General features: G+C 39.8%; 1 protein-coding gene across 1 annotated transcript; it reads right to left on the bottom strand.

Annotated features, from left to right (window-relative positions):
- Nucleotides 1–10,074: 10,074 nt before the first annotated feature.
- On the bottom strand, nucleotides 10,075–14,416 carry LOC149005208 (uncharacterized). Its single transcript, XM_089168539.1, has 2 exons — nucleotides 11,157–14,416; nucleotides 10,075–10,738 (listed from the first exon to the last, which is right to left on the bottom strand). Exons 1-2 carry the CDS (start codon nucleotides 14,005–14,007, stop codon nucleotides 10,380–10,382), a joined length of 3,210 nt encoding a protein of 1,069 aa, XP_089024665.1. The 5' UTR covers nucleotides 14,008–14,416; the 3' UTR covers nucleotides 10,075–10,379.
- Nucleotides 14,417–25,402: the final 10,986 nt, after the last annotated feature.

Raw genomic sequence — 25,402 nt, 5'->3', positions numbered from 1 at the left:
ATATTGAAGCGGCACAAGATTTTCTTTAAGTAACTCTTCTGAGATAGCCAAATCTTTATGTTATTTCTGTCTCGGTGAATTTGCATCCCTAGAATCTTGTTTGCAGGTTCCAAACCCTTTATTTCAAATTCCCTAGCCAACTGAGCCTTTAATTCTACTATATGATTTTTGTTGGGGCCTAATACCAACATATCATCAACAAACAACAACAAAATAATGAAATCATCACCACCAAACCTCTTGTAATATGCACAAGAGTCTAAAGCAAGTTTGTTGTATCCAAGGCTCAATATGAAGGAATCAAATCTCTTATACCAGCATCTTGGCACCTATTTTAAACCCTATAGAGAGTGTTCATGGAGGTTATGGTTTTGGAGAAAGGAATGACGAGGGGATTTCAATTTTGGATTTTGCTACTGCTTTTGATCTATCTATTATAAATACTTACTTCAAAAAGAGAGATGAGCATTTAATTACTTTCAAAAGTGGACAGCATAGAAGCCAAATAGATTTCTTCCTAACTAGAAGGACTGATAGATTGTTGTGCAAGGATTGCAAGGTGATACCGGGGGAAAGCTTAACTGCACAACATAGACTTGTGGTCTTGGATATGTGCTTAGTCCCAAGAACACATAAAAGGTCTAAGGTAAACTATCCCAGAATAAGATGGTGGAATTTGAAAGGAGAGTACTCTAAATCCTTCGTTAATGAAGTAGTCAAACAAGGAAAATGGGATTTTAAAGGGGATACCAATGCAATGTGGAATGAGATGGCTATGTGTATTAAGAAGGTGGCTAAGGATGTTCTAGGTGAATCAAAAGGAAAGATCCATTCTTATAGAGAGACGTGGTGGTGGGATAGTGAGGTTCAAGCTGCCATTAGGAATAAAAAGGCTAGTTTTAAGACATGGCAAAGAACTAAGGATGTTGAGGATCTTCAAAGGTATAGGTTAGATAGAAATGAAGCTAAGAAAATTGCGGGAAAAGCAAGGGAAAGAAAGTATGAAGAGTTATACAATAAGTTGGGCACAAAGGAAGGGGAAAAATCTATTTATAAGATAGCTAAGATGAGGGATAGGAAGAGTAGAGATCTTGACCATGTTAGATGTATTAAAAATGGAGATGGTAAAGTATTAGTTTGTGAGGAGGATATTAAGAAAAGATGGGAAACCTATTTCTCTAGTTTACTAAATGAGCATTCTTCAAGCACTTATGTTTCGGACGATTACACTTTTCACCAAGGCACTGGTGTCCGAACTTATATACGTAGAATTTCGATGTCCGAGGTAAAAGAAGCTTTAAGGAGGATGAAACTCGGCAAGACACAAGGTCCTGATGAAATCCCAATTGAAGTATGGAAGAGCTTAGGAACCCATGGACTAGTTTGGTTGACTAAGTTGTTTAATAAGATTATGAGCACGGGGAAAATGCCAGATGATTGGAGGAGAAGTGTTGTGGTTCCAATTTACAAAAATAAAGGAGATATTCAAAGTTGTAATAACTATAGAGGCATTAAATTGATGAGCCATACGATGAAATTATGGGAGAGAATAATTGAAACCCGGTTGAGACACTTAACTACAGTTACGGAGAACCAATTTGGGTTTATGCCGGGAAGATCTACAACGGAGGCTATTTACTTAATTAGGAGACTTATGGAAAGGTATAGAAAATGTAGGAAAGACCTTCATATGGTATTTATTGACCTAGAAAAAGCTTATGATAGAGTCCCTAGAGCGTTAATTTGGCAAGTACTAGAGAAAAGAAGTGTTGCAAGTAAATATGTAGATATAGTTAAGGATATGTATGATGGTTCGGTGACTAGTGTTAGAACAGTGGGGGGACAAAGTAAGGAATTCCCGATAACAGTTGGGCTACATCAAGGGTCAACTTTAAGCCCATATCTATTTGCATTGGTAATGGATGAATTAACCAAAGACATTCAAGATGAGGTCCCCTGGTGTATGCTTTTTGCGGATGATATTGTGTTGATTGATGAGACCCAAGTGGGGATTAATACCAAATTAGAATCATGGAGAGTAGCTTTGGAATCAAAAGGCTTTAAACTTAGTAGATCGAAGACAGAATATCTAGTTTGTAACTTTAGTCATGATCGGGCAGATGATGAAGTGGTGATACTTGACGATAAAGAGATTCCTCAGAGTGATTGTTTTAGGTACCTAGGTTCAATCATAAGTAAAAGAGGTGATTTAGAAGATGAGGTTTCCCAAAGAATTAAAATAGGGTGGATGAAGTGGAGAGGTGCATCCGGGGTCTTATGTGATCGGCGTATTCCATTAAAGCTTAAAGGAAAATTTTATAGGACCGTTGTCCGACCAGCTATGATGTACGGTGCAGAGTGTTGGGCTGTTAAAAAGAATCATATAGATAAACTCAGTGTAGCAGAAATGAGAATGCTAAGATGGATGAGTGGCAAAACTAGGATGGATAAGATAAGAAACGATCATATTAGAGTTGGTCTGGGAGTTGCTCCCATAAGTGATAAGCTTAGAGAAAGTCGTTTGAGGTGGCACGGCCACGTTCAACGGAGACCTATAAATGCTCCTGTTCGGAGAAGTGATATAATCCATATTGAAGGAACTAGAAGAGCTAGGGGTAGACCTAAGATAACCTTAGGAGAAGTGGTGAGAAAGGATATGTATAGCTTAGGCCTTGTATCTAGCATGGCCTTGAACAGAACTGATTGGAGGGCAAGAATCCATGTAGCCGACCCCATTTAGTTGGGAAAAGGCTTATTGTTGTTGTTGTTGTATAGAGATTTGTTCAACCTGCAAACCAAGTTCCTCTTTTCTGGTTCTTCAAAACCTTTTGGTTGGAGCATATAGATTTCCTCTCAAGATCTCCATGAAGAAATGCAATTTTTACATCTAACTACTCATGATGTAGATCAAAAGTAGCACAAAATGCCAGAACTATCCGAGCAGTAGTAAGTCAAACCACTGGTGAAAATATTTCTGTAAAATCGACACCTTCTTTCTGAGCATATCTTTTGATCACCAATTTTGCCCGATACCGCTCTACCTAATCATCACTATTTCGTTTGATCTTGTAAACCCATTTGTTACCAATGGGCTTCCTTCCGTGCGGTAAATGTACAAGCTCCAACGTTTTATTTTTATGAAGAGCTTCTATTTCTTCCTGCATAACTGCCATCCAAAATGACGCTTCTGAGCTATCGATCGCTTCTTTGAATGTTGATGGCTCCCAGTCTTCTATTAGAAGACAGTATGCAACATTGCCCTCCATAATATAATCAGACTGCCAGGCTGATGTGTGTCTTTCACGAGTTGACTGTCGAACTTCTACACTTGTAGACTCGACTAGTACTTGTTCCTCATTTTCTCTAGAAGAATCTTCTGGTTTGGACTTCTCTTCCTCTTGAACTATTGTACTCTCTGAAATTCCTATTGAAGTGCTACCCACATCTTCCTTCTGCAGCTTATCTTCTGCAAAAATGACATCCTTGCTGATGACAACCTTGTGGGTAGTGGGATCCCACAGTCGATACCCCTTGACTCCATCAGCATATCCCAAGAATTTGCACTTTCTGGATTGCCAATTTTGAAATTTCTTGGGAATGGTACATCACATACACATGACTCCCAAATGTGTGCAAGCGTGAATAATCAACTGGCTTGCCAGTCCACATCTCCATTGGTGTCTTCAGATCAATCAATCTTGTTGGTGATTGATTAATCACATAGCAGACAGCGTTTACGGCTTCTGCCCAAAAGGACTTAGCCATACTTGCAGTTCTTAGCATGGCTCTCGTTTTTTCTAGTAGAGTTCTATTCATCCGCTCCACTACTCCATTCTGTTGAGGAGTGTAAGCCATCGTGAATTGTCTCTTGATGCCTTCTTGATTACAAAATTCAATGAAGTCATCCCCACCATTGTCCATCCTAAGGCACTTGATTTTCTTCTCTGTTTCTTGTTTAACTTGTGCTTTAAATGTTTTGAAAACTGAAAACACATCTGACTTCTTCCTGATAGGAAACACCCAACATCTTCTGGAATAATCATCAATAAAAGTTACAAAGTACTTTTCTCCTCCCAGAGATGTAACCGGTGCTTGCCATACATCAGAATGAACTAATTTCAGAATACAATTACTCTTGGAATTAGATGCATTGAACTTCAATATATGCTGCTTACTTGTAACACAATGCTCACAAAAGGGAAATGAAACCTTTGCGAGGCCCGAGAGTAATTTCTGTTTTGCAAGAACCTTCAACCTTTGCTATGACATGTGGCCCAATTTTTTGTGCCACACTTTTGTCATCTCTTCCGCAATACCGGTTGATGCAACTGATGCTTTTGCCTCCAGACACATTTCTCCCATTTGTTTGTACAAATTTGCGACACTACTTTCAGCCTTCATTACAACTAGTGCTCCTTTGACGATTCTCATCATTCCATTTTGGATGCGAGTTTTACACCCAATTTCATCTAATTGTCCCAAAGACAATAGATTCTTCTTTAAGCCCTTCACATGCCGCACATTTTGAATAGTGCGTACCATACCATCGTACATCATCAATTTGATGGTACCAATTCTAGCAATCTCTAAGGCATGATCATTTCCCATGTACACAGACCCTGTAGAGATAGGTTCATAAGTGTGAAACCAATCTCTACGAGAGGTCATGTGCCATGTTGCTCCCGAATCCAAGATCTAAGCATCGATAAGCTCCAATCTATCCTTGGATACCCTTGTTGCTTCACTGTAAAAAATGTCTCCTTCAGCAATGCACCCTTGAGATGTTTTTGCTTTATCTACACCTTTTTTGAATCGACACTCATTTTTGAAGTGTCCCATTTTGCCACAATTATAGCACTTGATATTCTTTTTACCCCTGGATTTTGACCTCCCTTGTTTGTGACTCCCACTGGAATCACGTTCCATTGACCTTCCTTGCGTCATAGACAAAGCTTCTGCTTGTTGTGAGCTTGCCTGTCTATCTTCCCTTCTTTTTCGTCTATTTTCTTCTTCAAGAATTGTAGCAGCAATATCATCAAATACCAGATAATCAAAGAGGATATTGCTGGTTAAATTGATGATGACTTGATCATATGAATCTGGAAAACTTTGGAGTAAAATTTCAGCAAGTTCATGTGGCATAACATTATGTCCCAATGTTAGAAGTTGAGAACATAACGAAGTCAGAGTATGTATGTGCTCTGTAACTGATGTAGATTCTGACATCCATGAGATATACAACTTTCTCTTCAAGAAAATTTTGTTGTGAAGTGACTTGACTTCATACAATTTGATGAGATGATCCCAAACCTCCTTAGCAGTTTTCTTCTCTTCTATGCCTACCAAAATATCATTAGATAATGCCAGATGCAAATTGGAAAGGGCCATTGCAGTTATTCTGCTCCACTTTTTGTTATCTGTGATCTTCGCCGACCGATTACTGATGGCTTCCAGACAATTATCCTTTATCAATAATGCTTTCATCTTCATCTTCCATAATGAGAATTTTGTGTCGTCAAACTTGCCAATGTCGATCCTTGCTGCCATTACTTCTATCACGAACTGTTGTTGACTAAAGAATAACTCCCATTATTTCACATGAAAAGTATCTCCTCAGGTTACCTCCAACTGGTATATTGTTGAACCAAAGTGCACCAGGAAAGTTTACAGGAAAAACTGGAGGGATACAACCGGTCCGCTTAAATACTAGACTTCTTAGACAAAATTTTTCTAGACATGCACTTAATCATTCAATATACCTTTCCATGATACCCAAAAAGAAAACAAACATGTGAATAGTGACTTCAAAAAAATTTATGCATCACCTTCGTAGGATGAAAACAAAACCTTGCTCTGATACTATTGTCGGGTTGTGAAAAACCCACAGAATAGAGCAATCAGCAAATAAGAGAAAAGAAGAACACAAGAATTTACGTGGAAAACTCTTAAAGGGAAAAAACCATGGGCGAGAGAGAAAACTCCACTATAGATAAAGAAATATACAAGAGGGAAGATTCTTTGGGATGAATTACATGTGGAGGGGGAGGCATCCTTTTATAGCTCCTCCCCATCCCACTTTCTCTCACATCTACTCGAAGTGGGACTAAAACTGTGAAATCCAGCCCTATCCTAACCCTGACCCGACCTGGATCCTTTGATGTTTGTAGGTCCGAAGACCCGAAGTAGTGGAAGGAGACTTGTGGGCCCTCATAGTTGAATATTCGGTGTATGACTCAAAGCCTATGGATATTGACAGTGATGCCCCCTACTTGGATTCACTGTCAGTGTTTAGTGAGAAACTGCACCTAGAAAGGGGGAAGCTTAGTTGAAGTGCGTGATGCGCTTCTGATCTCGTTCCAAAGGTATTTCTCTAATCTAGACTTGTTGATTGACTTGTAGGAGAAAACCCAACTTAATTTGGATTAGTCATGCCTTCCAATTCCTTGTCTGAAGTTGCTATTCAGGCTTAGTCGACTGGCCCAGTCGACCAACATATTAATAAATGCAAAAATCACAAAATTCTTGATTATTTTAAGCCTACTTATTGGGACCTCGTGAATAGAACCCTATTCTAATCATTGGGACTCCAGAGAACGAGGAGTGACCTTCCCAAAGCCATTTCTTGAAGTTGGTGAAGATCCTTGGTCTCAATCATGGCATTCCATCTCCATTGCTTCCTCAAGGTATAATCTCTCTCTCTCACCCTCTATTCTACTCATTCCTCTACTCTTTCTTACTATTAAGATCATGGCTAAAGTGTTGCAACCTTGCAAACACTTGGTCATGTGTTTCCGCTTTCATTTCCATTGTTTTCCTTCCATTCTTGCTATGCTATGCTTCCATTTCAATCACTAGCATTGCTTTTCTATGATTCTTTTCATTTCAACTTGTCTTATCGATCTAAACTAATGTGTAGACGTATGCCAGGTCTGATTTAGTATTGGTTTATGATTCTAATCTAGTTCTTATCACTTCCTTAGCTGATTCCCCATCATTCCTTGCCATTGCAACAAATTCCAATTCAATTTTTGATGTTTAGCATATAGAACATAGGGTTTCGATTTGGGTATTCCTAATTGGACCATTAGATCATGTTAATATTTGTTGTATAGTGTTCTTATACTGTTATAATCAATCCCTCCAAGTTTCAGATTGATCCGAGCCCCTGTAGATCGGTTTCGGGCCAAATTCACTATTCAGCCCGTTACTGTTCATCTTGGTCGACTGAGCCAGTCAACCAGCCAGTCGACCAGATGAAGACAGAAACTCTATACTTGCTCGTTTTGCTCTGTTTGATCTCTGATTTGATTGTTTCCTTCTCTAATGTTGCATATATGTTGTCGGTTCAAGCACTAAGTTGGGGACTATTCTAAGTGGTACTTGCTATTATTTTCGAATCAATTAAGGTAAGGATGGTTATACCCATATGACATAGACTATGTGATTCATACACTGATGTTGACAACTTAGTAGGCTCAGCTTATTAGTTGTATTTAGACATCATATGACTACTGTAGTTACCTTGTAACAGTAGCAACATGTTTATTTACTCTTGTATATCATGTCTATTTAATTCTTGTTATTTACTTATACACTTGATCATGCGATGTTATGATATGTCTTTCAATATGGTGATGTATCATGTATGTGTGATATGATGAACTGAGAATGTGATTGGATAAGTATGATTTTGGATTGAGGAATGTCCTACTGACATTTCTGTCTTTGGACATCGGAGGGAATAGTATGGGATGTTCTCCGAAGGTATCCATCGACGCTTTCCCGAATTGTTGGATGACATACAAAGGACTTGTCTAGATGTATGGCTAGGATGTCCCTGTCGTATCAGACCCGAATCGGAAGGGTATTGAGACCGAATGACCCGTGGTAGTGGTATGGTTTGATGGGCGCTCAAAACCGGTAACCAACCCGTGAGAGGACATAAATCATACTATGGATACCTGAAAGGGGCCATCTTTGGTAGGGTTGCAAATAGCTAGACTTGGGCTCACAGGCGCTCGAGACCGGTGAGTCATATCCATGAGAGGACGTGAGAGCTTCCCGTCTACTATTTGTGGATGACCAATGGGGTTGATGAGTCCGGTGAGTAATATCCGTGACTCTGGTATGAAGGATACCGGAAAGGATAGCCCGGGGCGAGGAATGGACGTATCTGTATCTGACATGATATGACTAAGTAGATGACTTGCATTGGGCTAGGCTTTACCATTACATGCGCCAATACTTATACCAATGGTGATGTGAGAGAGTGGTGACCTAAACCCCAGCCATGGATTGTCCCGAGGGAGGCAGGACCCAATTCCCACCGAAGAACCCAAAATACCTAGATGGTTGAAGGAAGAGTGATTTGAGACCTACCCAAGGAAGTATAGTGCTATGACTTAAAGTATGTCTACCTAGAGACTAGCATATGTAGAGTTAGAATCATATTTGCATCATCTGTCTCATATCATTTCGCATCATGTTATGACTTGTATCATATGGCTTATGTATTATGGATTAACTGCCTTGCTGAGTTCTTTTGTACTCATTCCTTTTGTGCAATTGTTTTGTTAGACTATTTTACATGTTTTGAAGAGACTGATGGTACATCCTTTGAGGCACCCTACGATGAGTCATACTACCCTCAAGGTAGTAGCTACTATGAAGATCACAGCGAGGGTACCGAAAAGGATTATGCTTCACACCAGGATTAGCTTGACATGGGTGTGGGAGCAGTTGTGTTGGACTTATGATGTTTATAGTTATGAGGACATACTTTATGTGACAGAGGAATCTTTTGTTTAGTTATCCATCTTTTAAATTCTTCTTTTAAGACTTGGATCTATAATTAACTTTCATGGATTTACTCCTTAAATTTTGGACTTGTAAACCTAACTTGAATGATCTACTTTCCGCTGCCATTGAGGGAGTGACATTCCGCCCACTCTCTCTCCTTTTTGGATTATAAATATTTTGGTATCATTTTATTCCGCACTCTGATTATTTGTTTATCTTATCCATGATTCTTTTATTGTATGTGGGAGGCATGATTGCTCGATACTTGATCCTTGGGGCTGTGGATCACATACCCGGGTATGCCCGATGGGGTACCGGCTGGGTAGATGTGACAAAAACTCTCAACAAACTCCCACTTCTTTTCGATGTGGGATAACAACTCCCACTTCTACTAGATGTGGGACTAAGACTTTCAACAGAATTGTGGTTCTTCATCATCAATGGATCATTTTCTTTCTCTCATTTTTCTCAAGATAGTGATGCTCCACAAGATCTTTTTCTCGCATTCCATTGGTTTCCCCCTGACCCAGAAGGACCCCTTTTGACTGTAAATTAATTGAACTGTACAATCAAATTGTCAATGAGACCGAAGACAACAGGGACGATATAAAGCGGTTAATTGAACTTCTGGGGTTGTAGAAGTTAAGATTGGAAAAAGAGGAACTAAAAGGAAAAAGAGAAAAAGAGATTGATTAATAGATCTTCTGGTCATGCTTTTGCCATGGTGGGTTTTATTTATGAATTGCTGCCAATTGAAACCTAAATTTGAGAAAGAAATGGTAAGATCAGATAGATGCTTGCTTGTGCCTCTCAGGAAGCCAATGGTCTTGAAGAAGCTTCAATTCTCATCTAGTTTTGAAGAGTTACCGCTGAATGATCCCACTAAGTAGTGGGAGATCCTCCAGATTACTCATTAATTTGTATGGGAATCTTTGAAGTCTTTACAACTTCTTGATATTCTCCTCTCAATATTACTTGAGAATGTTTGGTATAGTTTGGTATCCTATATATATAGGCTTCCACTGCATGAGGAACCGAGTGAACATGAACATTTAGGAAAATCAATTTCAACTATGAATTCTTCAGTTCAACAAATAGTTTTAGTCCTCCAAGCTAACCAGTCAGTGGGGTTGACCCCTATATGATCTCAAATATGGTTAGGAGGGTATGCCCTCCTTTGCAGGAGTCTCTTCCCCCTGCATTTGGGGGATTCTTAGGTACATTCTCTTCTGTATCTTGGTGTCAAATAAACAAACAAAACTCAGGGACTGCTCCCTGAGTTGTATACGTCCATCAGTTTACGTAATCCCTCAACTAGAAAGAGTAGTCGGGTTCGAATGAGTTCCTACAATTGCAGTTGAATGATAACATCAACTTACAAACAATTTCTATCCATTTAACAAAATAATCAAATACATTACAGAAAAGTTATAACTATGGCTTACCCTCAGAAAGTAGTTTACACCAGTCACATTACAGTACAATGCCTGGCATAAAGCAGATTTTCTGTATCTTGACTGACCAAGAATCCATATACCCCTTTCTTTGAGCTTATTCTCCTATTTTTCCCTTGGAAGATATCAGGAACTGGTTGCTGTTATACTATGATTTATCTTCAATAGGGATGACAATACCTCATTCATGTCTGGCCGTTCCTCCGGTGCTGGGCGGGTGCAGGACAAGGCCAATTTAAAGAGCTCAACCAGTTTTTCCTGCAGTTGTTTCTTGGAGATACTCGAAGCAAGTTCTGGGTCTATCACATGAAGAAGTTTATTGACTCCTGCCCCGAGTGCCAACTCAACAAATTGACATAAGGTGATTGGCAATCCATTTTCTTCAATGGTTCCTGTTGGCCTTTTACCAGTAAGGAACTCCATCATTACTATCCCAAAGCTGAAAACATCTGCCTTGGTGGTAACTTTCCTCATGTATGCAAATTCTGAAACACAATGTATTTCATGCAAGTAAGAGAGTATCATTAGAATGGAGTTTTAGACTGTTAGATAAAACATTGTCTAGTCTGGTAGTCAATAAAGCACTAATTGTTAGAAACAACTTGGGCCTTGCCGAACAAAACTAGTTTATTTATTTGAGAAGACAGCAATTAACTTCTATAACTAGACATCAGGAACTGCTAAAATTTATCATTAATTTCTACTATTCTATAGAAGTTCTTTATTGAAATTTTGAAGCCAAAATTTCTCCTTTCAGCCCCCCCAAAAAAAAAACGACCAAAAAACAAAAATTAAAAGACTTTAGCAAACAGGAGTCATCCAATCTCATAAACAACCATAATTTGTTTGGTATACCATGCAGAAAGTCATAACAGGAAAATAAAATAGCATAAAAAAAGGTACCTGGTGCCAAATACCCTATAGTGCCCTCGAGAGCTGATGTGGCAGAGATGCTGACTTCAGTATTGAGATGAACACCAAGCATGCGAGCAGTGCCGAAATCACTAACATGCGCTTCCCAGTCTCCATCCAAAAGAATGTTGGAAGGTTTCAGATCACAGTGAACAATTGGGAAATCAAACCCTGAGTGCAAGTAAACTAGTCCATGGGCAACAGATACACATAAATTCAACCTCTCCGAAAGTGTCCACCTTGACTGATCTATTTCAGGATCATGTATAATGTTTTCCAGGCTCCCATTCTCCATGTATTTCAGAACCAAAGCTTTCAGCTTCCCACTCTCCCAAGCAAATCCTATTACCTTTACCAGATTTCTGTGCTTCAAATGGCTCAAGGTCTCAACTTCTCTTTTGAAGCACTTGTCAGACTTTGTAGGGAATCGTTCAAGATTCAGTGTTTTCACAGCAACAATTTGCCCATCTGCTAGGGTGCCTCTAAACACAGTGCTCATGGCACTGCTACCAATCACATTCTCTTCACTAAAGAACTGTGTAGCAATTTCCAACTCCCTTGGATGAAACCTTTTGATGGTTGGGCACAAAGAGTTACATTCTTCTAAAGCTTCAATGCCTCTAGATCTTCTCTTTTTGATGCATGGGTTAAGGACAAACATAGCAATAACCAGAATCAAGCATATAATTACAATTCCAAGAACAATCAGAACTAATACTGTCTTCTTGGAGAACTGATGTGGTTTACTTATGTGGCTTGAATTGCTGCAAGGTGTGAGAAATTTGGTTCCACAGAGACCAGGGTTTCCTTCCAGACAAGACATATTAAGGTGTCTAAATATGCCAGCACTTGGAACAGGGCCTTCAAGTTGATTGAAGGAAAGGTTAAGATATGTCAAGGCAGAAAGATTCCCCAGGTTTTCAGGGATTGTACCATTTAACTTGTTTCTAGAGAGATCAAGGATATTCAGATGCTTGAGATCTCCTATCTTTCCTGGCAGCTCATCATCTAAATTATTACAAGAAAGGTTCAGATATGATAGAGAACCCAACTGAGATAAAGAATCAGCAGGAATTTGACCAGACAAGGCATTCACTGACAGATCAAGCAAAAACAAACTTTGGCAGCCCCCAAGTGCAGTTGGAATACTTCCTGTAAGATTATTGTTTGATATGTCAATTGCCTGAACCATTTGAAGCTCTCCCAGATCAACTGGAATGGACCCCACTAGGTAATTGTGTGACAAGTTGAGATAAACTGACATGCTTTTCATTCCTGCTATTACAGATTCAGGAATAGATCCTGTGAGGTGATTGTTAGAGAGGTCTAAGAGAGTAAGATGATCAAGCTGGCCCATGCTTCTTGGGATAGACCCACTAAGCATGTTCCCATGGAGGTTCAACCTTGAAAGAAACTGGAAGTTCGAGAAAGCATCTGGAATTGGACCAGCAAACCTGTTGAGACGCAAATCAAGCTCCGTTAGCTGTTCCAATTCAAAAATATGTTCAGGAATTGCACCTTCTAGATTATTTCCAGGCAAGGAAAGTCCTTGAAGGAGTGTTAGCTTTGATATTGAAGGAGGAATGCTACCTGACAATCTATTCAGTCCAAGTTGTAAGGTGACCAACAAGCTTAGATTGCCAATCTCTGATGGAATGGGACCCTCTAGAAGGTTGCTATACAGGAACAATTTCTCCAGCTTGTAGAGGGAGCCGATGTTGGAAGGGATCTTCCCTCCAAGGGAATTCATGCCCAAGTGCAGATATGATAAGTTTTGCAAGTTCATCAATGAGACAGGGATTTCGCCTATCAGGTTATTTGAGAACAGAGTGAGAACTTGTAATGAAGCCAAAGATCCTAACTCAGAGGGTATTCTTCCAGTTAATTCATTGCGTGAAAGGCCCAGATGATTTAAAAATTTGCATTGGGATATGGAAGCAGGGATTGTTGAGGATAAATGGTTGTCGAACAACCTTAATACCTCTAGGTTGACTAGTTCTCCAAGCTGAGAAGGAATGCTTCCAGTGAGTGCATTGCTGTACAGGTTTACCTGCTCAAGCTTGTTGCAATTCCCTATTTCAGGTAGGATTTCTCCACTCAAAAGGTTTTCGAAAAATAAGAGATACTGTAAGTTAGTCAAGTTCCATATCGCAGAAGGTATTTTCCCGGAGAGCTGGTTTTGACTCAAATCTAAGGTCTGCAAAGCTGACAACCTACCAATAGAAGCTGGTATAGAACCTCTCAAGTTGTTTGTATAAGCTACAAAAACCGTAAGATCAACAAGATTTCCAATGCAAGATGGAATCGTACCAGTGAAGTTGTTGGTGTTGAAGCCAAGAGCGGTCAAACTAGTGCAGTTACAAATGTTTTCAGGGATACCTCCATTGAATAAGTTATTCCCAAAATCCAGTACCTGAAGGTTTTTGAGGTTTCCTAACTCCTCTGGGATTGTGCCAGACAAAGAATTGTTGAAGAAAATCAATTGGGTGAGATTTGAACAAGAACTCAACTGAGAAGGAATGGACCCTGTGAAAGAATTTGAAGATAAATCAAGAACCTGGAGGCTCGAAATGTTTCCCAGGAACGGAGAGATCTTCCCATGGAGCTTCGTCTCAAGTAGGGAGATAGAAATAACATGGTTAGATGCATCACAAGCAATGCCAGACCAGTTGCAGTAATGGTTAGCATTGATCCAGTTTGCCATTGCTCCAGATGGGTCATGGGTGATTGAATCTTTGAAGTCCTTCAAGGCTTCAATATCAGTGACAGAACTCAATTCTGTACCTGGAGCTAAAACAAAAAGACAAGCAAAAAGCAAGGTAAGAATCCCATTGCCGATCATCTTTCTTCCTTGGAACAGTCTAAACTGAGTCTGAAGGTTGAACTCTTTTTTCAATAATGGAGCTGTATAGAAAAATCCAATGTAAATTCAACCATAAGATGCTAAACATAAAATAAGCATCAAAGGACATATTGATGCTGACTTTGAGTTCCACAGTTCTTCAAAACTAATTGCTGAGAAACTTCAATCTTTTTAATATCCATATTATTCTATTAGGTAGCAGGGTGCGAAGAAGTTACTGCTGACCCAAACTATCATTATCCAGAGATGAGGTGTCTGACTCTAAACTCAGCCGAAGTTAACAAATCTGAAAGAATTTCTACATTTTAAAAAACCAACAATGGAGCTTTAAGAAGGAAATCCAAAATCCAATGAAAATTTCAACCTTAAAATGCTAAACATAAAATAAGCATCAAAAGACATATTGATGTTGACTTTGGAGTCTACAGTTCTTAAGAATTTATTTCTGAGAAACTTAAATCTTTTCATGATCTGTATTATTTTATACACAGGTAGCAAGTGCTAGGCAATTACTGCTGAACCAGTTGATTCATAATTTGCTAGAAAGAAGAATTTCAAGTGTGAACTTCGTAAAGAAATCTAGAATTGCCTGTCAACGGAAGTGAACTGGAAGTAATCTCCCGTGATAGAGAAGATTGCGGTTTGTGAGCAAGGGGGAATGCATGGCTTAGCTGTCCACTAGGAAGTGATGAAGCCAAGTAGCCAACAGATAGTTTCTTAATTTAAAACTACTAGTTGGCGAAATATATATATATATATATATAGATATATAGATATATAGATATATATATATATAGAAGACAAAAGGGTATCCTTTCCATATCCAAATAATAAGGGAAATGGGTTTCCTTCCCTGTATGAAACGGATATGCGAACTTTGGAATTAAGGTCCCCGTGACTTCTTGTTTTCTGTTTCTGTCTTTGATGTCAAAGCTTCAGAATGAGGTAAATTGATGAGTAAATAATGATTAACCTTCACCTTGGGTAAAGAAGACGGTCTAAGGTTGGATGCCAGTGGATGCATAAAAATATATTAAATGTTTTGACCATTTAGCAGGAAAAAAAAAAAAAAGCTTGAGAACGAGGACAGTGCAAGGTTCCAAATGCAAGTATACTGTATGGGTAAAAATCGTTTTTGGATCGGTTAAGAAGACTAGAAAATTGGTAGATAATCAACTTAAAATGCTGCATGAAACACAAGAATCTCACAAACATTGCAATAAACCACATAATGCATTAGATGTAATTTGTCATTCTTCAATCCTAAGTTTAGCATACTTTCTCCGCTGTTATATGTATGAAAACACACAATGGCATTCGTGAATTTTGATCAAGCATTCAAATATTAAGAACAAAATTGAAGAAAAAGTGAGATGATTGTATTGTATGAAGGGAGAAAAAACCAATAACTTATTTTATGCAAGGATCCATCTACACCCTAATAGAAAAAATTTAAAACATCATAGGGGAAGAAAAAGTCAAAAGAAACATCACTCTAGAGGAAAAAAAAAACTCCAGCCTGGGCAGCAACTCGAAAAAATTTAAAACATCATAGGGGAAGAAAAAGTCAAAAGAAACATCACTCTAGAGGAAAAAAAAAAAACTCCAGCCTGGGCAGCAACTCCTTCACAAACCAACAACTCTCACACCCCGAAACGTCTCTAGCAGCTCCTCTATGAAAGTCATCCCCTATGGCTGGAGGTTGCTTCCTTTTTGTAAAATGATTTCCTAGATTACATGGGATATGATTCATTGACTCAGTCTAATACAATTTGAAACAAACTCTAATTTCCTAATCCAACTCAACCAAGGAAGTGCTTGGCGAGGTGGCATATGAATTGCATTGACTTTGAGAGTTCAAATGCATGATCCCTACTGTTGGATTTGAAGAGCAAGAAGTTGTGAACCACCTATCTAAAAATTAGCTCAATCAAAAACCAGATGACCACCTGACGAATGATTTGATCAAAACTGGACAGAGCACACTCAAAAATGGGATTTCCCCCTCTTCCTTCTCTGAATAGGATTCCAAATAGGGAGGTAGAGCTCTACCTCCTATGGATTCCAAACTCCTTTAAATTCTCTTGGCCTATTCTCTTTCATGTGCCAAAATTACCCTTCAGAATTTGGTTAATGAGGTCTCCACTAACTGAAGCAAACAAAAACTCATTTTAATTCAATGTTCAATCTTAGTCAAGTTCAACCATAATACAAAGAAAGATATAAAATGAGCTAATCAAGAGATGAACAATTAAACCACTAAATCTCAAACTTTGACCACTGTATGTGTAATCCTAAGCCAACCAAGTGTATGCACATTGAGACCCCAAATTCAACCTACAACTTCATAGTCCAAGATCAATTCTCATATGTTGAGCTTTTCATAGTCTCTCCACTAATGAAGAGCAACGGCTTATCCAAGGTCAAGAGGACACGTGAAGATGGAAATAACGTCAAAAAAGACTAATATAAAACATGCATGGAGATGACCACTTTAAGCCACAATTTCTCTCTCTCTCTCTCTCTCTCTCTCTCTCTCTCTCTCTCTCTCTCTCTCTCTCTTAATTCTTTTTTAGGGGAAGGATATAGAAATTCCTAACATTTTTTTTTTGGTTTCCTTTTTATCAAGGCAACAACACAACCCCCCAAGAACTGCCTAAGACATTTCTTAGACCCATAACATGGCTCTCAAGTATTTGTCTATCAAAGCATTTGCCAAGAAGATCTACTCACAATGTTTTTAACCCTCAATGCTTTTAACAACTCCAAGTTACCTTTGGTCTAGTCAAGGGATCACACAACTTGGGAGAGTTGCCAATGAGATATTGATGCGTCTAGAACCTGCTTGATCGACGAAGGCTTGCAAAAGAGAGTTAGACATGAGAGTGGTCACCAAGCCACTTCCAACGATCAAGTCAGTATAGGCACCACTCATAAGACCCTACTGAGTTGTAGAGCATAAACAAGAAATCTCATAGAGTTGAGTATGATTCAGTTACCTTTGCACTGCTTGAGTGTAGAGTATATATAGGTTGTACCTTGTGACATGGATGTTGGATCTGCTCGAGGGGCTTTCTTGTGGTCCATTCGTTCTTTGAGTTCGAATACACCTTTGATTCAAGGAATCCCAAAGGATCCCAGTTTCATCATTTATGTATATTCCCTTCCTTATGCATCTCTCGAGTCCATCGGTACTGGGATTCTTGCCTTTAGAGTTTGTTTCTTGCTGCATACATTACGCCTCGGCCCCTTCTGGTCAAACTAGGTTGAGTCTTATGGCTTGCTTGACATGGTCCATTCGGACTATTCCTTTCTTGTCATAAAGAGCCCCCAAACCATGCGCCTCACTATCTTAGTGGGCGTATGGGACGCATTTTCATTTTTTGCCAGTTGGTCCTTTTTTTCGGGTCATCTTCCATTAGCTGTACATGGGAACTCGAAATAATTCCAGTGTTTCCCAAGGGGATCCAACCGTCTTCCTTGAATTCACTGTTGAGTCCCACAAGCCTCCCACATCATGCATGATTTGCGCATTTCTCTCCACATGATCTGACATGAACAAGTACCATCAGGGTGCCAGGGTGCCAGGGTGACATGAACTGGCGCTTCATCTTGGCCATTGATCTTGAGTTTTTCCTACTATCGATCTGACACCTTGCTTTGTGTGTAAAATGAAAATGGGGTTTCCCTCGTCTTTGCTCTCCTTCAAGTTCTTTGCAACTTTCTCTGTGTTCCAGAGGGGTACAAAGTAGTCGATATTGTCTCCTAACTTCTTGATTCATTTTCTATCGAAAAAGAGTGAGTTTTCTTCCTCTTTCCTTGTCATTTCATTCTACTTTCTTCATTTCCTCTTGTTTCTCTTTGCTTGTCCTTCTCTCTCTCTTCTTCTTCTTCTTTTTTTTTTTTATTTTTTATTTTTTATTTTTTATTTATTTTTAATTCTATACTTGTTGTTATCTTTGTTGCTGGGTCTTTGGATTTTTAGGAATCCTACTGAGCTCTTCTTGTTGAGGGTTCTCCCACTTGCTTCCCTCTTTAGGGTACCTTAACTTTATAGTCCTTTCGGGAAATGGGCAATCGTAGGACTAGCTTAGATGATTTTGTGAGTTGCATTGTTTCTGGCGATCCCATCTAACTTTGCTCCTCAAATTTTCCATTTTTGCCGATGCCTTCAAAAGTGGCGTTCAGTTTCCCTTTCACTCCTCTTTCTTTGCAGCTATTTTGAACCACTGGACCACTGGGAGACTTCCCTAGAATTAAGGGTGTCAATTTGGTTAAAAAACCGTTAAACCGTACCGTACCAAACCGTTTAAACCTTACCGTACCGTACCGTTTCCAAATTCGGTACGGTTTTTACCGTTACCGAATTTGGTAATTGATGCAGTGCGATTCTGATAAGCAAGTGTGTCATACCGTCGGTAAATACCGTTTACCGTACCGTTTTACCAATTACCGATTACCATTTACCGTACCATATACCGTAAAGATATTAACCCTTTTAAAGTTTAAACCCTAAACTTATCTCAGAGAGTCACGCTTCACTTCGAAGAATCAGAGGACAAGAGTCACAAAGATAGAGAACACTGCCAGTGTTGGGAGCATAGAGAGTGATATTATATAATGCTTGAGGTAAGTAACTAGTCAAATGTTATAGATCTAATTAATTATTAACTACCCTTTCTTATTCTGTTTGAAAACGTGGACATGGATTGTAGTCAAGTAAACTGAAGTAGACTCGGTTAAGGGGCAATGGAATAGACAGAAATCTAGTGAATGAATTGGAAGTCTTGAGAGAAGAATTCCCTCTTCCTTGGTTGACAAGCAAAGACAGAAAATAATGGATAGATTTAATGATTGCTCTTTTATGGGTTTTTGTAGATCATGGCAATGTTGCTTTGAGCTCAAGCATTTCAAAGACTTTAGCAATTGCATATCAGCATATGTGGCTTTTTCCACCATCACATATCTAGACTTTAAAAAAAGTAAGAACTGTTTCCATATAAAAAACCCATTACAAGTGACAAAATAAGAAGAAGAGGGCAACAGAGAAGCAAGACAATAACGTAACAAAACCGCACCGTATACCGAACCGTGCCGTTTTTCCATACCGATTTCATACCGTTTTCATACCGTACCGTTTTTTAAATTACCGTTTTCATACCGTACAGTATAAATATGGTACGGTACGGTTATGGTTTGAGGTTTTAAAATTCAATACCGTACCATACCGTACCGAATTACCGTTACCGTACCGAATCGACACCCTTACCTAGAATGCTCCTTTCAGACAGTTGGTGACACATCATTAGATTCATAAGCCTCTATCAACACCTTGATGTTGAATTGACCCACTATCTTTTAAAGTACTTTTACTCTTCTAAGCAAATCTAATCCCTCCAACTGGGTTTTCCTGTTGAAAATGCCTAAACACAATCGGGAGGGGGGGGGGGAGTGGGGTAGTGCTATTGCCAAAGGCACCTGTCCCTCCAACCATGAACACTAGAGACATTGATACATTTTCTTCCGTCCTCCTCCAATCCCGGCTTCCTAATTATGTGGAACGATCAGGAGGTGAAAAGTTTTGGTTGAGCCAACTACTAGCTACCTCCCTCACCAATATTGAACGCATTCCCTCGATTGGATAAAATCAACCAGTTGGGACATGGAGATCCACGACCATCCAATGGACTATGAAGCCATGATCTAGTTACAAGGATTAGCCCTAGGTGAGCTTCGTGAACATTTCCTTTCTCCTTAATGCTGTTCACCATAAGTCGTAAATCTAATATATTTCAATTCCTTGGTTTTGTCAACATTGAACCATTATAACAGGAGTGCTGTGAAAGTTGCTACTGAAAAAGGTTTCGAGGCGACAGAGAAAAGGTCTAAGAGAAGGGAGTACCCCGAAGGTGCCTTAGCCCCTAGATCATCAACTCTGGCCTTAAGGGGTGTTTTACAGACCCATCCAGTGATCGATGTTGCTGAATAGGCCCAGGACGAGATACCTCTCACTGAGGTTTTGGAGAAGAGAAGAAAATATCATCAAGATGACGTTGCCTCCAAGAAGTCTAGAGTGGAGCCTTCAGATGTTTATTCTCCCATTTGGAAGTTGACTGCTAGGGACAAGGTGACTTGGGATAATGAACTCTCAAAGCAATGGTTGTCCATGCTCGGATGCTGGCAAATCGAGAGTATTTCGATAGGCTTTCATAGATGACTTCATCAACTTGTCGCTTTTGTAATTTTCTTTTTTGATTGGTAATATTTATCATGTTGTAACTATTCTTATAGAGTGCTTTTTCCTTCTTCTTTTCCTACGGATGATTTTCACCGAAACGCCAAAGCCAAACTAAGGGTAGGTCGGTACAACGCCAGGGCGAAGTGACATTGGAGGAACTCGGGACGAATGACAAAGAGATCGGGAATCAGAAATAGGATAACTCCAAGCTTCAAATAATTGAGAAGGAGCTGACAATCGAGAGGGATTTTGCCAGTAAGAGGATGAAAGATCTTGAAGGGAAAGTGTTGCAATTGGAATCGACTCTTCAGTCAGAAAAGCTATGGATGAAAGAACCTTCCAAAGAGCATGATACCCTTCAGGTTTGAGCTGTCATTGTCACTCCCTCTAGTCCCAAGCATCTTCCTGTTGAATTTTGTAAGGCATGTACTCACAAATATCTCAACAGTCAAAGGTTCGCCAACCTCCTCATTCACTACAATTCTCTAGCCTATCAGGATGCCCAAGACTCTGTGTGGGAGGCCATCCTTCGTACAGATCTAGGTTTTCGAGACTAAGCCATTCCAATAAGTCTATAGAGCTTGGGTCTATAAGGCACCAGTTATAGAGCCACCAACTTGGACTTTGGAGAACCTTGATAAAGTTTTGCAAGATCCCGATGACAAGGCATATTTGATTGAGGAGCCGATGCATCCAAAATGTCACATCCACCCAGCTGGTACCCCATTTGGAATACCCGGGATGTGATCCACAGTCCAAGGATCAATGATCTGAGGTCCATGCCTCCCACATACACGGTAACACAATCATGAACAGTAATAATCAATGGTAAAAACAGTTAATACTAAGTATCATGAATAAGATAAGATTAACTAAATCAGAGTGCGGAATATAGATAATAATAAAGTGTGATCAAAATCATAAAGGGTGAGAAGGTGTGGTAGCCACCCTCTCAGAGCAGTGGAAAAGAAGTAAATCAAGTTAGTTACATATCCCAATGTCACAAGAATAATTCAAAGACAAGTTAATTAGAAGATCCAAGGTTCCACAAATACACCAGGGGAATGGGGCACTATGCTAGGGTTTCTTCTATACTAATGGTAGTCTCCTCAACAGTATGGATGAAGTAAACCCAACACTGCCGCTCCCGCACAACTGTGGAGCTAACCCTGGTGCGAATAGTAATCCTCCTCGGCTCCAATATACGGATCCTCACCGACGCCACTACCCGGAGGGTAGTATGTGGAATCATAGTCCGCCTCATAGGAGGTGCCATCGTAATCTTCTGTACCTGGAATGTAATCTAAAACATTTGCACAAAAAGGAATGATTTCGAAGAACTCAGCAAGGAAGGTATTCCATAATTAGAAATCATACACATTCAGAACATATAATAATGCAATGTGATATGGAACATATGATGCAGATATGAGCCTAACTTTATTAATGCTGGTCTCTAGGGTAGACATGCTTTAAGTCATAGCACCGTACTTCTCTGGGTCGTCAGTCACTCTCCCATTTCCATATCTTGGGAATGCCCGGGGAAGATCGGTAAAGTCATCAAAAAGCCGTGGTAAGGGGATCGGTCATCACTCTCTCACATCACCATTTGGTCAAGTACTGGCGCATGTCACAGTAAAGCCTAGCCCAATGCAAGTCATCTACTCAGTCGGTCAAGTCAAATTCAGATACGTCCATTCCTCGCCCCCGGCGATCCTTTCCAGTATCCTTCACACTAGAGTCAGCGAAATCCCGGATTTCGGACTCATCAACCCTATTGGTCATCCACATATAGTAAACGGGAAGCTCTCACGTCCTCTCACGGATTGGTTACCGGTCTTGAGCGCCCGTGAGCCCAAGTCTATCCATATGCAACTCTACCAATAAATGGCCCCTTTCAGGTATCCGTAGCATGGTTTATGTCCCCTACCGGATTGGCTACCGGCCTAGAGCGCCCATCCAACCATACACTACCACCGGTTGTTCGGTCTCAATGCCCTTCCGATTCGGGTCTGACACGACAAGGATGAACCTAGCCACACAACTAGACAATCCTATGTATGTCATCCAATAACTCGGGAAAGTGTCGATAGGCACCCTCAGAGAACATCCCATACTATTCCCTCCGATGCCCAAGGACAGAAGTGTCAGTAGGACACCCCCAAATCCCAAGTCATACGTAAGCAATCACACATCAAATCTCATCATTTCTCATGCATCCAATGCATATTCACAATAGTAATCAAATTATGATATTGAAACAAATCATTATAATCATAAGCAAATCAAAATGATAAAGTAACGCAACAAAAGTATAAATATTTAAATGCTACTGTTCTAACACATATGTAACAGTCTCATAATGATTGAAAGGAAATTTAGGGATTTCATTCTTTAAATAAAGCACAGTTCAATATTTGATGACTTATATGTTTATGGATATAACCATCCTTACCTTGGATGAGTTGATGATGAATTGAGAATACCAAGAATAGTCCAATAGAATTGTTAAGGCCCTAAACAAACATCAATAATAAGTTAGAAAAGAAGTCGGGAAGATCGGATGTCATTTGGGTCAAAACTGACCAAGGTTGCTGTTAGCAACAACTTTGGTCGATGGTCTTGGTCAATGGTATCGACCAAAAGGATCGACCAAAATTGTCCTTGGGGCAGAATAGTGGATTTTGGGGATTTTGGTCCGAAATGAGTCTTCCGGTGTTCGGATCAATCTGAAACTTGGAGGCATACTTAACAACAGTAGTAGGACACTATAAATCAAGGAATTAACCCAATCCAATGGTCTAATTAAAAAGCCCCAATTTGAGCTATCAAGTTCAAGTGATAAACATCATGGCATGAGTTGGAATTGATTGCATTGATGAGGAATAGCATGCAATAGCTAGAGGAACTAATAGAAATTCGATTGGAATCATGTGGCAATGTTAAACATGAACATAATACACTCTATAGCTCAGTTTGATATCAAACGGTATGATGTTAATAGGTAAATCATGGAATATATATGCTAGGCATGAGATATAAGCATAGCATCAATGAATGGCTAAGGGAATCATGGATTGAGCATGAGTAGGCACTTGGAGTGGTGGTTGCAAGGTTGCAGCACCATTCCAAATGTCTCATCAGCAAGATGACAATAGAAAAGAGTAGAAAATGGTAGGGTAGAGAGTGGAATGAGGAGTCATACCTTAGTGTGAAAGATGAAGACAAAAATCAATGATAAACTAAGTGTCTTTGATGAGATACCCTTCACACTAACCAAGGAGCTGCTTTGGGAAGCTCTCCCCACGTTCCCAGGTGAGAAAAATGATTGCAAAAGGCTCAAGGCTCGAGGTCACATTAAATAGAAAAGGAATATTCCATGGAGTCAATAACTTGGCAGACTGGGATATTTTTGTCGATGGTCCTTGGTCGATGGTATCGACCAAAAGGATCGACCAAAATATTTTCAGCAGAAAACTCAGGCTTAGAACAACAACTTCAAGTAGGGATTTGAAAGGCTATACAAGGTCAAATTGAGTGAGGGTTTCTTCCACAATTCTATCAAGAAGTCTAGTTTCGGGGAATACCTTCGGATTGTGCACAGGAGGTCATTTGGTACCTCAACCATATTAATCTTCTCCGATGCGCAGACTTTCCTTAAACACTGACAATGCATTTAAGCAAGGGGTATCATTGTCAATGTCCATGGGCTCGGTCTCCGAATCATGATCATCAATCGGAATGGTCCATAAATCTCTTCTTCCACCGCTTCGGGTCTTCGGACCTGAATACAACAGTGGATCCGGGTCAGGGTCAAGGTTAGAATAGGGCTGGATATTACACAAAATCTGCTTAGCCTTTAGATCCTTGGGGAATGACTTGCAAAATAGTGTTAGACGTGGCCCGATCGGGGGGTCGGGAGGCCACCTCCGAAGGCTAAGTCAGTAATGGAACTAATCACAAAGCTCTGATGAATTACAGAGCTTGAATTGAGTATAGTAATGGAGGGAAATGATTCAGGTACCTTCACCAGGGGTAACTCTCTTGTTTAAATAGGTTTTACCTTTTCTTCCTGATTGTTTGATCAGCTCACATCTTTCCTTGATGATTATTCGATCTTAGGGTTTTTACCCTTCTTTCGGAGATGAAGGCAACTACCTTCCTTGGCACGATCTTCCTCTTCGTGCAATGGCAGTTGTGTTTATAACTCAATCATGTATCCTGAATCTTCGGGATCATGTTTATCCTCATATCTGTTAATCTCCCTTATCCTTGTGTTAGTTACAGTTTGAATCTTGAATCGATCCCGACCGGGTTTATTTACCAGACCGTGGTTGCGCCGTCTTAACCGGGGTAAATAGACCAAACGAGGGTAACCCAGTTTGGTATAATTTTACCCTCATCATGAGCCCCTTAGACTGAGCAGTCATGATTACCAAGGGCTTGGTTTACCTTTACCGATCATGATCATTGAGGCAAAGTGAACAGAAGGCTAGACGTTCTCCCGTTCTTCGATATAGCCTTTATTGCACTAACCTGCACAACGGTACGTTTCGAGCCACTCACATTTCTCGTAACTTGTTCCCTTTATGCCACGTGGCTTTTGTCAGTCGTAACCATCATTACTTCTAGGTTCGAAATGACAGTCTTTCACAGTCATTGGATAAGATTAATCTCATTCGTCAGATTGAATCATGAAACGTCACTCGGTTTCGACCATCAATCCAAATGCATCTTGATCGTACACAATCCAGGATTTTTGTTTATTTAAACCCTTCTAAACTCCAACTTTAACTTTTACCTTCATTTGCGAACTTGTCTGCCTTTGATGCTTCTTTGTGTTTGCTTTGCAACTACAAGCCCTGTAGTTCTTCAAGCTTCAATCCTTCTTCAAAAAAAATATCACAAGTAAGTTCATCAACTTATTATTCTTTGTTTCCTTCATTTTCTTTGCTTGCTCTTTCAAATTTGGGGACCTACTTCTAGGACTTTGCTTTCTTTTTCTTGTTTGAAATCCTTAGAAATCCCTTCCCTTTCTTCCAAATGGGTAGTGGTAGGACATCTAAGGATGAGTCTACTGGTTCCGTCGCTGGAAGGGAGCATTTTGGTAACCAAACTTCTCCCTCTACTTTGGCC

This window comes from Hakea prostrata, chromosome 9 (genome assembly GCF_041222555.1).
Source record: "Hakea prostrata isolate BN-2017 chromosome 9, UWA_Hpros_2, whole genome shotgun sequence".
Lineage (NCBI taxonomy): Eukaryota > Viridiplantae > Streptophyta > Magnoliopsida > Proteales > Proteaceae > Hakea > Hakea prostrata.
Note: the sequence above shows the minus strand (reverse complement) of the source record. Positions and strands in the feature narration are given on the sequence as shown.

Bases quoted from the DNA above. Each gene is read 5' to 3' on its own strand.
- LOC149005208 (XM_089168539.1), bottom strand. From the start codon at position 14,007: ATGATCGGCAATGGGATTCTTACCTTGCTTTTTGCTTGTCTTTTTGTT. The intron at 10,739-11,156 runs GTACCTTTTTTT...ATTGTGTTTCAG, and splicing joins TATAGGGTATTTGGCACCAG to AATTTGCATACATGAGGAAA.